We start from the raw sequence: 13,684 nt of genomic DNA on the forward strand, positions 1-13,684 counted from the left end.
CAACAGCAGATGTGATCTGTGAACTCATAATATCGAACCCATCCATCATATGCTGAACCTCAACATCTAAGTGAAAACGAAGGAATGCATACTGATCAAAAATAGCATCCAGCCCAATCAGAAGCTGGGACAGGGCATCGGCATTAGCATGTTGCATGGTAGGCAAAAAATGTATTTCATAGTTGGAGCAAAACAGAAACAAGGCCAAACGCTGGAGATGTTGTTCGGCTCTGTCAGGCAATGAAGCAGAAGGATTAAACAATGAAATCAAGGGCTTGTGGTCAGTAATGAGGTGAAACTTAGACCCATACAAGATCACATGAAACTTTTTAATGGCATAGATGATAACAAGTGCTTGCTTTTCAGCTTGGCAATAGGACTGCTGAAGAGAGTTGAGCGTTTTTAAGCTATTGGACATTTGTAGGAGGAGGAGGAGGAGATTACCGCTTAACTTCCTGTTGACAACAAGGTCATTAGAGACAGCAGATAATCAGAACCATCCTTACATCACTGTGTGAGAAAGGCCCAGACTCCATACGGAGAGGTATCTGTAGCCAAAATCAGGTGGTGGCTATGTTGTAAAGTAGCCAAATAAGGAATAAAATGTAATTTAGATTTCAGAAACGTGAACCTGTGCTCACAGGCTGGTGTCCACTGAAAAGGAATATTCTTCTGGAGCAACTCATGATGGGGATGGGCCAATGTTACCATACCTGTAATAAATACGAGATAGTAAGCAACTTTTCATAGAAATGTTTGGAGTTTTGTGATAGTTGTAGGAAAAGGCAGAGCTATGACATTGGTGACATGATGACGTAATGGCTCAACAGCATCCTGAGATACATCTAACCGAAAATACACAATAGATGGCTGCAAAAAGTGTGATGTGGCCAAGTTACATTTCAGCCCTGCAGTGTGTAGAACCATGGACAAAGTGTGTAAGTTACATAAATGCACTTCCATGGATGCATCTGTCATGGCGATGTCATCAAGATAGTCAATGCATCCTGGAATGAACATTGTCAGTTGTCCAAACAATCGCTGAAAAATCACCAGGATACTTGCCACACTGAACAAGAGGTGCTGACGTTGGTACAACTGAAAGGGCATGTTACTCAGAGGGAGCCATTTAGAATCCTCCCCCCAATGGAACTTGTAAGTAGGCTTCAGATAAATCAGTTTTGGAGAGAAACTGGCCCCCAGTGACTTTAGCTCATAACTTGTCCATACAGGGCAAAGGATAGGTGTCAACGGTAGATTGAGTGTTAACTGAGGCTGTAAAGCTGGTGCAGAGGTGGAGCCAAGCAGTTTTTTAACAATCACGAGGGAGGGTAGACCACTCACTTTATGTAATAGGCTGTTTGATCAACAACACCAGCTTGTCTAATTTTGATTTCAGTTGATCATGCAAAACCACTATAATATGGTGCTCATGGAAAAAGCATTTCCATGTAGTAGGTTTCACTGTAATGTGGGCTGCAAAATTAGTGGCACAACCTAACTCATCCAAGAAAAGAGATGAGAACTCAGAACACAGAGACTCTAATTGCTGGTGTGAGGGACCTGGTAAGAAATGAAAAAACCAAAAGCATTGAAAGCATTCAGACTGAACAAATTATTGGTGCCAGCATCACCCACTATAAAAAAAGTCAAGGAATGAACTACAGATTTGTACATATGGGAGCCTTAAATTGGCCCAAAATTGGAATATGCTACTTGTTGTAACTCGCCTAACATTGAGTAACTGGAGGTAACACTGGAGATCCCAAACTGACATAAGTTTGTGAATTCAGCAAAGTCACGGCTTCACCTGTCTTGATGTGTGGTCTGAACACTTTGTCTATAACTGGCACTTTGATAAACAGTTTATTACGATTCATTAGCACGGGAGACACACAATTAGTACATGCCATGAAACAATATAGGCAAGATGCTCTGGTTGTTGTTGTTGTTGTTTGGCATGTTGCTGTGCAGTACAGTGTTTAGGCAGCATTTGTAAGGCTGCCACATTGCCCTCCCCCTGAGAATTGGCCGGTATGGTTGCTAGCCGCGCGTGCCATATGCCGCAGTGAATATTTCAAAATGAAACTCAGTGAAATACAAGTTATTAATTTATTGAATATTCATTTTTACTTACAAATTTTCACATTAAATGTTGAAAGTGTCCCCCTTGTTGTTGAATACACAATTGAATTCATCTAATCATTTTTCCAAACTCAAGATGTAACATTTCTTCTGTAACAGAAGCAGTGAAAGTGGATATTGCAGTTTTCAATTCATCGATGGATTTTGGACGGTTTTTATAGACAGTTGCTTTCACAGCACCCCAGAAGAAAATGTCAAGTGGTGTTAGGTCAGGCGATCGTGGAGGCCAAAGTCCCTGTGAAATTATGCGACCACCAAAAACATCAGCAAGAAGTGATATTGAAACGTGAGCTGTATGCGCGGTTGCACCATCTTGTTGAAAATAAACGTTCAGTATTTCACTTAACACAAGTTCTCCTATGAATGGGTACAGAATATCACTGCAGTATCATTGTACATTTATTGTTTCGTTGAAAAATATGGGACCCACAATCATACGATACGCGCGGCTGGCAATCATATGGCACTGCAGAGAGACTTTTTGAACAACCTGTGCTTCACCCAAAGATGGATGCTCCCACTGTAGGGCATGTTGACGCACCTTCTAGTCAGGAGGCAACCAAATGATGGTGTCAGTTATTTTGTAATTTACATTAGCACTTTATTAGAGTAATATTCAATAATGGTAAGTTATTTCATTGTAGTGCATTTAAATGAAATGCTTGTCATTGACTTCTGTCCCCATATCAGGACATGCATGGAATTAATTGGATACAACTAATGTAATGTAAAGTGACCTTCATGAGGATTCTTTTGATCATGCTTGTCCTATAGAAAGCTATTTTATGCTACATTTCATGCTATTTGTGTAAATCTCATTTAACTGAAAAGCAATCAGATCAAGTCTATGAGAATTTATCCATTGAATGAACCAAACCAAACTAAGTGATTACAACAGTTTATGTCTTTTAACTGATAAATATATTATCCTTGATTGTGGACAGTGATTTACAATAATTAGCAAAATAGTCATAAAATCAGTCCACAGATTTGAGGCTTTTAATGTTCACCCTTTCATGCCATGCAGAAACACCAACCAGACATAGCATTTAATGAATCAGACTGTTGAGATATGGATTGCAATTCACATTATAACAAATTTGTTGGAATTTTGTAAAGGTATTTCTTGCATATTCTATTTAATATTTTACCTCCCTATCCATCATCCAGTCTTCAGAAAACTTTACTTACTCATTTGATTGGCATATAATTAAATGACACCACGGTGTTGTTACATTTGTTTTCTTTCCTTAATATTGATATCTAGACCCCAGTTTTTGCTATATTCACCCACAATGTTAAGTAGTCTTCCTACATCTTATATATTATTTGGAAACAGTGTAGCATTATTGACATGTTGGATGTTGTTAATACTACAACCTGAACATTGTGGAGATTTAATCATTTATCTTCATCTGAGCAGTCTGGTTTCAATATAATTTTTATGCATCTAAGATCATTCTTACCCGTGTCCATTTTGTTAATAATTTGGATCAGTTTCTTACACCACACTCTGTCAAAGCTTTTTTGAATTAATAAAAGGCAGTCCTGTCTGATCAAAGCAGTTTTGCACAGGTGCTAGACCTGTAGCCTCTCTTGTGTCAAATCCTTGTTTAATGTCAAACTGCGAGCCACTGAGAATGTTTTCACATTTCTCAAACAATCTTTGGTGAATAATTATGAGGAATATTTTTAAAACATGGCTCATTAAACTAAAAGTGTGTGATCTTGTTATTTCCTTGCATTTGGTTTTTGTGGAGAGAAGCAAACATTTATAAAAGCAAGTGAACAGAATAGAGAATTTCATTGAAATTATAATGCCCCTTATTTCTTCTTGTATGACTCATGGATCTGTTTGACTTTTTTCTCATCATTACCTTCAATCTTCACATTTTTGCCTGCAAAAAGAGACTAATGTAGTTCTTCCATACTAAAATTTGCTTTTCAGAATCGAACACTATCTAATATTGATCACTAACTGTTATACGTGGAAACTTTTTTTCTCTATAAACCAATAGCTTCTTTTCTTTTCTCCTGCACTTTAAAATCATTATGTCAAATGTTCCATTTAAAGTTATAGTGTTCAGATCATGTATATTAACAGTACAGATCTGTGGTACTTAGTAGAATTAGCGTAATGGCCCATAGCAATGTAGTGTGGTCCTTAAATTCATAAGTAAGATGTAGCGGAGATTTTCCTCATCAATTTGTTTATCAAAATCTAGTAAGTGGCACGATACATATTCTACATAACTGTTATCCTATAATTTTAATACACAAAATCTGCAATTATCAGTAGGTTTAATGCTTTTTGATTTAAGAAGGCTTCCTTTCTTAGGTTTGTCCTCATTTAGTTTCTAGCCACCAAACAATATCTTCAACCATCTTAAAATCGGATGAAATACTCTTCCATTATCCCAGCTGAAGTTTTGTGAAAGCTTCATCTGTAGTGGCTTTGAATCTGTGACAATAACTGATAGTCCACCATTTCTTGAAATTGCTGTCTCTCCTTTTCAGGGCACAGTGGAAACAAAAACACAGTAAAAGAGCAGAGTATCACTGTATTGTGTTAACACACTGGAACTCGCACTTTCTCATTACCTTAATTACGGTCCTGATACAACAGACTGTCTTTTCTCATATTACTGTTCTTCAATGAGTATGTTGTTGTTAATATTGTTTTTGTTCTGAGATTCAGTCTGAAGACAGATTTGACGCAGCTCTCCACATTACTCTGTTGTGAGCAAGTCACTTCATCTCCACATAATTATCACAACATAAATCCATGAGAACCTGCTTGCTACAATCTAATCTTAGTCTCCCTATAACATTTTCACCTTTCACATTTTCCTCCCATTACTAAATAGACAATTTCTTTATGTCCCAGAATGTGTTTTATCAACTGATCCCTTCTAAGTCAAGTTGTGCAATGAATTTATTTTTCCCCAATGTGATATAGTACTTCTTCATTAGTTATCTGACCATCCATTTTCTCTTCAGTATTCTTCTGTAGCACCACATTTCAAGACCTATTCTCCTCTGGTCTGATATGTTTATCATCAACATTTCACTTCTGTATAATGATATATGCTAGCTGAGTACCTTCAGAAAAGATTTCCTAGCACTTACATTTATAACAGATATAAACAAATTTATGAATTATTTGGGAATAAAGGAGACAACTCAACAAAAGACAGAAGCGCTGCGTCATTGACAAACAAAAGGTACAGAGCTTTGCTTTTTTAGCTTTCACAATGAAATACTTTTCTCAAACTGGAGGAGAAACATGGACACACACACACACACACACACACACACACACACACACACACACACACACACACACACACACACACACACACCTGTCTCCCTACAGTGCTCATTCGACTGCCAGCTTTTGGGAGAGTGGGGAGCTATCTGTGGGCTAGCTAGGGGGCGTAGGTGGCTGGGCACGTGATTTCTTAGACTAGGGCATGAGATGGCAGCACAGAACTTTCTGTACATTGTTATACCGTCTAGTGGCCCCTTCCATCCAAACCTCGTGTCATCCAACCTCTGTTACTATCTCCTTTATTTAGCTGCCCTCTATTGCCCGTCCATTTCTTTCTCTTACATTTCATCCCTCTCGCCTTTATAACACAATCTGTAACGGCCACGACACATGTTGTTGTACGTGACTTTTGTCACCTGCTGTAGTTATTGCCACATCTATTACAACAGCCACACACACAGCTCCACGTTCCATGCGACTCCCTATAACAGCATAACTTACTTCTAGCAACCCAAAATTCTTCCCTCCCTTATATATTGCACCCAATATGTCACCTAGTTGTACGCTGTCATCTCATGCCCTAGTCTGTGAAATCGCGTGCCCAGCCATCTGCCACCTGCCCTCTCTACCTGTATCCCTAGCTAGCCCATGGAAGGCTCCCCACTCTCCCATGAGCTGGCAGTTGAATGATCACACTGTAGGGAGACAGGCATGTCCAAGTCAGTGTGTATGTGTGTGTTACACCCAATGCTTCTGCCTTTTGGTGAATCGTCTACTTTATTCCCAAATAATTTGTTATTCTCAACCACAGATTTCCGTACATTAATAAGCAAATTTATCTTTTTCAGAAAAGATTTTCTTGCTTTGTTTTTTCCCATTTATAATCTGAAATCCTCACAATCTCAGTTTACACATCCCACTTATTACTCTCCAAAGATAGATACATTTTTGAGCTAAATGTTTGACCAAACATCGCTTCCATCAGATAATCTGGAACACATTCCACGACTCATTCATTGCATATGATGTGTTTACGGCCTACTGCTTTAATTTCAAAATGGGTGGAAGGAGGCTAGACTCAAATTATACGTATAAGGATTACTCTTTCAGTCTCATTGAAACTGATAGAAACCTCCTTTCAGTTTTCCAGATGGAACAGAAGTGACATTCAATTGCATAGCAAGTATAATGGGGGAGAAGACAACTTGGCGGATTGTTTGTGAAGATGGTAGTTGGGTGGGCAGATCCCTTAATTGTGGTAAGTAGTTATCTTGATTATTAGATACGTATGATACTACTCATTTATGTGTTTACATTTTTTTCTGTTTCACCTTCAACACGTCATAACAGAAGTAAATTTGGATAATTGGTAACCCTGAATGAGTGCTTAGAGATTTCTTTTCCTAACCTTCAGAAACTGAGACCATGTGGTGTTCATGCCATACATTCTTTACATCTAATTAAAGCTATTTTTAGCAATTATGTCAATTGAAACAATGATCATATGTAAGTTTTACAGGTCTGTAGGAGGCTTGCAAAATTATTATATGTCATTTGTGAATAGAGCAGTGAAGGACATGGAAGAAAACCACAAAATTGAAGAAAAAGTTCAAAACTGAAAGATAATGTCACTTGTTAGCAACACTTCTTGTCTGACAAAGTAAATATATTTCTAAGACTGACTGATTTGAAAAGCTGGCAGGAATGTGAATAATAACCTTCTGAGTCTCAGAATGATATAATATATGATGGAAGAAGTTAAGAATAATCACTGAATTCTAAGAAAAGAATAAAATTAAGAAAAGAAGCCATTTTTAAAATTATGATTTCATAATGTCAGTCATTGGTCTTATTAAAAAAAATGCTTTAATTGTTTTCCTATGATACACAACGGAAAACTGAAGATGTGTGATGGAAATGCTGAATCAGATGATGCTATAATCATTGTAGGTGTGATTGTGTAGAAGGATGTTAATATTGCATGGTCTAGACTGATGGAAATAAGAAACCATTAGATGAATAATTTAAAAGAAAATGAAGAGATTTGGTGAGCTATTATCTGACAAATGATGTTTTAAGATGACCAACAATTCATTAACTAAGTTCACAGAAGAGATAAAGTTGTAGGCATACAAAGATTTGAAAAATACACTAAGAAAATGGAAGAGAAAAGAAGCTTAACAGAAGAGATAAAGTTGTAGGGCATACAAAGATGTGAAAAATACACTAAGAAAATGGAAGAGAAAAGAAGCTGGAGATATATGTTTATATTGGTTCTCTGAATCTTGCTTCTACAGTATGTTCATGGTGGTGTACTAAAACTAAAATATGATGAAGGTAACATATTTTTACTGTTTAAGAGTAATACATTTATGTGCAGAAGGAACAGTATTGCCCAAAAATTGTATTGTAGAATTAGTGGTTCAGCTATAGCTTAGAGCACAATTTGCACGAGTGATGCCAGACAGGTCTAAACAACATAACATACTATATAAAATGGAAAGGAAAAAACATATACATTCTTACACTCTTGACTTTGTTTGGTTGATCTACATTTGAAGAAGGAATACTATTTTTTCAGATTAGGTATTGTTATACAGAATAAAAGATTGTTTTATTAGGAATTGCTTTAATCTGTTAAATACTGGCTCTAGAGAAATCTTTATTTCTTCTGATGTGTTACTGTATAATGTGACTCCTCACTCAAATACTCTTTCCTAATAGGATGATATTCTTGAAATCACTTGGTGAATATTTGACTGTCCTCTGGTATCATATTATAGTTGTTGTCTTTTTTATACATCAGTTTATCAGTTTCCATGACATATTCCCTAGTGAGTAAGATTGTTTTAAGTATAAACAAAACTGAAACACTTAATTCAGAAAAATTAGGTATATAATACTTAATTTTTAAGACCGCAAATTATCCTCAGTGCTTTCTTTTGCATTCTAAATGTGTTTATCATCTGGGTAGCATTGCTGCAGAAAATGATTCCATACTGAAGCAGTAAATGGAAATGTGCATATTGTAGTGCCTTGAGAACTTCAGAGTAAATTCTAGAGACACTTGTATTTCCACCATCTCGAATACACGATATTTTAAGGATGAGTGTGTGAGAGTGGAAATGTGTCTACTGTGCCACGGTTTGTGTGTGTGCAGGACGGGCGTGTGTTACAAGAAGACTAAAATTGTGGCAGTCTGTTGGCACTGACAAGTGGTGGCCGCGCACGCCTTGGAAGCCATATGCCAAGTACAAGGAGTAATCAAGAGCTACTTTTTGGCAGTGAAACAGTAGTGACTGTCGCGAACAAATGAAATAGGTTTTATCTAGAGACTCATATACTTTGTTGTTTGACTTGATAGGAGTAAGAACTGTTTTGACAAGGGTTACTAAAACCAAAAGAGACTATAATGGCATATGTTGAGTACTAAGGTTTTCCAGATGTAGTTGATTTGCGAGACTTGAAAGTGCATGTGAAACTTGTGTAGTTGTTTTATTGTGAAGAAGAAAATATGGCGAACTTGATGTGAAAGTATTCTGAGAGTAAGAAATCATTTCAAAAGTAGAGAAATAGTTCAGTATCATGTCCCTAACCAGCACAAAATCTTTGGAGAAGAAGCATTGTGATGATTGACACAGCCATCTGTCCTGAGAAGAAGATCGGCTGCACACAATACGTAAATCACCTGCGAGAGACATGTGAGTCTTGCAACCCAGTACCACACAGTCTCCGGTCGTCAGGAAAATGTTAGAATATTATCCCTGTACCACTATTTGTTTACTAGATGTAGTTTTTAGCATCCACAGACGGTAGCACAGTGCTGGGTGTTTTCAAGAAATTACTTACTTGTGTATTCCATGTAAAGCCCTGCTGATCCCACAGACCCAGATCTCGTATAGCATTGGCGTTTTTTTTTTTTTTTTTTTTTTTTATAGTTTATTGTTGCAGACAATAATGCACTGGTATTGTCAACAAATAGATTTTTTGGACTTCTCATTTTATTTGATTGATTGTTCCATCAGTTCTTGGTAGAATATTTTGTGCATTATGAATGAAAACACACACAACACTGCTGTAATACTTGACAATATTTATTATTTGTTTTACAAACCAGTTTTTGGTTATTATGTCATCATCAGGTATGAAGATAAATACGTGTAGCAGTAAAATTTTTGTAGGATCAAAGATTTTCAATTAGTACATCTACAGGGATGTCGGTTTCCACAGATGACAACTGTTAACATTTGATTTAGGACTAAAATGAAACGAACTATTTTTAAATGTGATGAAGATTATTTGACTTGACAAAATATGTGACACATTAACTAATGAAATTATACAGGTGTAACAAATTACAACATTTGTTCTGAGAAGAAAATAAACTGAACAATAAATGTCAGTGACATATATCAAGGAGAGGCTGACCCGAATAATCTCGTCTTCAGCATGTCCTATATTACATACAGATAAGGTATCTTAGCAAGATTAAGCAGGTACATGAAGCAACTGTGATTACACAAAGTATATTTTTTAATTTTTTTAATGTTGTTGTTGTTGTGGTCTTCAGTCCTGAGACTGGTTTGATGCAGCTCTCCATGCTGCTCTATCCTGTGCAAGCTTCTTCATCTCCCAGTACCTACTGCAACCTACATCCTTCTGAATCTGCTTAGTGTATTGATCTCTTGGTCTCCCTCTACGTTTTTTCCCTCCAATGCTAAATTTGTGATCCCTTGATGCCTCAAAACATGTCCTACCAACCGATCCCTTCTTCTGGTCAAGTTGTGCCACAAACTTCTCTTCTCCCCAATCCTATTCAATACCTCCTCATTAGTTACGTGATCTACCCACCTTATCTTCAGCATTCTTCTGTAGCACCACATTTCGAAAGCTTCTATTCTCTTCTTGTCAAAACTGGTTATCGTCCATGTTTCACTTCCATACATGGCTACACTCCATACAAATACTTTCAGAAACGACTTCCTGACACTTAAATCTATACTCGATGTTAACAAATTTCTCTTCTTCAGAAATGATTTCCTTGCCATTGCCAGTCTACATTTTATACCCTCTCTACTTCAACCATCATCAGTTATTTTACTCCCTAAATAGCAAAACTCCTTTACTACTTTAAGTGTCTCATTTCCTAATCTAATCCCCTCAGCATCACCCGATTTAATTTGACTACATTCCATTATCCTCGTTTTGCTTTTGTTGATCTTCATCTTATATCCTCCTTTCAAGACACTGTCCATTCCGTTCAACTGCTCTTCCATGTCCTTTGCTGTCTCTGACAGAATTACAATGTCATCGGCGAACCTCAAAGTTTTTACTTCTGCTCCATGAATTTTAATACCTACTCCAAATTTTTCTTTTGTTTCCTTTACTGCTTGCTCGATATACAGATTGAATAACATCGGGGAGAGGCTACAACCCTGTCTCACTCCTTTCCCAACCACTGCTTCCCTTTCATGCCCCTCGACTCTTATAACTGCCATCTGGTTTCTGTACAAATTGTAAATAGCCTTTCGCTCCCTGTATTTTACCCCTGCCACCTTCAGAATTTGAAAGACAGTATTCCAGTTAACGTTGTCAAAAGCTTTCTCTAAGTCTACAAATGCTAGAAACGTAGGTTTGCCTTTTCTTAATCTTTCTTCTAAGATAAGTCGTAAGGTTAGTATTGCCTCACGTGTTCCAACATTTCTACGGAATCCAAACTGATCTTCCCCGAGGTCCGCTACTACCAGTTTTTCCATTCATCTGTAAAGAATTCGCGTTAGTATTTTGCAGCTGTGACTTATTAAACTGATAGTTTGGTAATTTTCACATCTGTCAACACCTGCTTTCTTTGGGATTGGAATTATTATATTCGTCTTGAAGTCTGTGGGTATTTTGCCTGTCTCATACATCTTGCTCACCAGATGGTAGAGTTTTGTCAGGACTGGCTCTCCCAAGGCCATCAGTAGTTCTAATGGAATGTTGTCTACTCCCGGGGCCATGTTTCGACTCAGGTCTTTCAGTGCTCTGTCAAACTCTTCACGCAGTATCTTATCTCCCATTTCTTCTTCATCTGCATCCTCTTCCATTTCCATAATATTGTCCTCAAGTACATCGCCCTTGTATAAACCCTCCATATACTCCTTCCACCTTTCGGCCTTCCCTTCTTTGCTTAGAACTGGGTTGCCATCTGAGCTCTTGATATTCATACAAGTGGTTCTCTTCTCTCCAAAGGTCTCTTTAATTTTCCTGTAGGCAGTATCTATCTTACCCCTAGTGAGACAAGCCTCTACATCCTCACATTTGTCCTCTAGCCATCCCTGCTTAGCCATTTTGCACTTCCTGTCGATCTCATTTTTGAGACGTTTGTATTCCTTTTTGCCTGCTTCATTTACTGCATTTTTATATTTTCTCCTTTCGTCAATTAAGTTCAATATTTCTTCTGTTACCCAAGGATTTCTATTAGCCCTCGTCTTTTTACCTACTTGATCCTCTGCTGCCTTCACTACTTCATCCCTCAAAGCTACCCATTCTTCTTCTACTGTATTTCTTTCCCCCATTCCTGTCAATTGTTCCCTTATGCTCTCCCTGAAACTCTCTACAACCTCTGGTTCTTTCAGTTTATCCAGGTCCCATCTCCTTAAATTCCCGCCTTTTTGCAGTTTCTTCAGTTTCAATCTGCAGTTCATAACCAATAGATTGTGGCCAGAATCCACATCTGCCCCTGGAAATGTCTTACAATTTAAAACCTGGTTCCTAAATTTCTGTCTTACCATTATGTAATCTATCTGGTACCTTTTAGTATCTCCAGGATTCTTCCAGGTATACAACCTTCTTTCATGATTCTTGAACCAAGTGTTAGCTATGATTAAGTTATGCTCTGTGCAAAATTCTACAAGGCGGCTTCGTCTTTCATTTCTTCCCCCCAATCCATATTCACCTACTATGTTTCCTTCTCTCCCTTTTCCTACTGACAAATTCCAGTCACCCATGACTATTAAATTTTCGTCTCCCTTCACTACCTGAATAATTTCTTTTATCTCGTCATACATTTCATCAATTTCTTCATCATCTGCAGAGCTAGTTGGCATATAAACTTGTACTACTGTAGTAGACATGGGCTTTGTGTCTATCTTGGCCACAATAATGCGTTCGCTATGCTGTTTGTAGTAGTTTACCCGCACTCCTATTTTTTTATTCATTATTAAACCTACTCCTGCATTACCCCTATTTGATTTTGTATTTATAACCCTGTAATCACCTGACCAAAAGTCTTGTTCCTCCTGCCACCGAACTTCACCAGTTCCCACTATATCTAACTTTAACCTATCCATTTCCCTTTTTAAATTTTCTAACCTACCTGCCCGATTATGGGATCTGACATTCCACGCTCCGATCCGTAGAATGCCAATTTTCTTTCTCCTGATAACGACGTCCTCTTGAGTAGTCCCCGCCCGGAGATCCGAATGGGGGACTATTTTACCTCCGGAATATTTTACCCAAGAGGACGCCATCATCATTTAATCATACAGTAAAGCTGCATGTCCTCGGGAAAAATTACGGCTGTAGTTTCCCCTTGCTTTCAGCTGTTCGCAGTACCAGCACAGCAAGCCCGTTTTGGTTAATGTTACAAGGCCAGATCAGTCAATTATCCAGACTGTTGCCCCTGCAACTACTGAAAAGGCTGCTGCCCCTCTTCAGGAACCACATGTTTGTCTGGCCTCTCAACAGATACCCCTCCATTGTGGTTGCACCTACGGTACGGCCATCTGTATCGCTGAGGCACGCAAGCCTCCCCACCAACGGCAAGGTCCATGGTTCATGGGGGGATTTTTTTAATAGGACAGTTGAAATTACAGTTACTGAAATAAAGGAAAAATGGGATATGTGAGCAAGAGAGGTAATTTACAACAAGATATTGATATGATTATGAGTAGTATTTGCAGTTAGAAATGGTGAGTGAGGGAACTGTGTCTGGTCATTCAGTACAGAGATTTGGAAAATGAACATATGTTTGTTAGTTTCCTTTATTTTAATTTTAAGGTAATTCATCTTCCCCCCCCCCCCCCCTTCCCCCCACCCCTAGGGATGTGCTGTAAGACTTCATGACTTTCTCAAAGCAGGTGGTCTGCAAAAGTAGAGTCTCCTTTTCTAAATTTCGAACTTTATGGTGTTCCTTCAAGTTGGTACAAGTTGCCCTGCCAGGTTGACCTGTGTAGAATTTGCTACAATTATAAGTGATTTTGTATATTTCAGTCTTTCGTGAAGCTG

General features: G+C 37.9%; 1 protein-coding gene across 1 annotated transcript in view; it reads left to right on the plus strand.

Annotated features, from left to right (window-relative positions):
* Positions 1-13,684, plus strand: part of LOC126417086 (uncharacterized) — a 206,759-nt gene that overhangs the window by 139,977 nt on the left and 53,098 nt on the right. The window contains exon 13 of the mRNA XM_050084980.1: positions 6,559-6,674. Coding sequence (XP_049940937.1) covers positions 6,559-6,674 — 116 coding nt within the window. The remainder of the gene's footprint in view (positions 1-6,558; positions 6,675-13,684) is intronic.

The sequence above is a fragment of the Schistocerca serialis genome, chromosome 8, assembly GCF_023864345.2.
Source record: "Schistocerca serialis cubense isolate TAMUIC-IGC-003099 chromosome 8, iqSchSeri2.2, whole genome shotgun sequence".
In the NCBI taxonomy this organism is placed as follows: Eukaryota; Metazoa; Arthropoda; class Insecta; order Orthoptera; family Acrididae; genus Schistocerca; species Schistocerca serialis.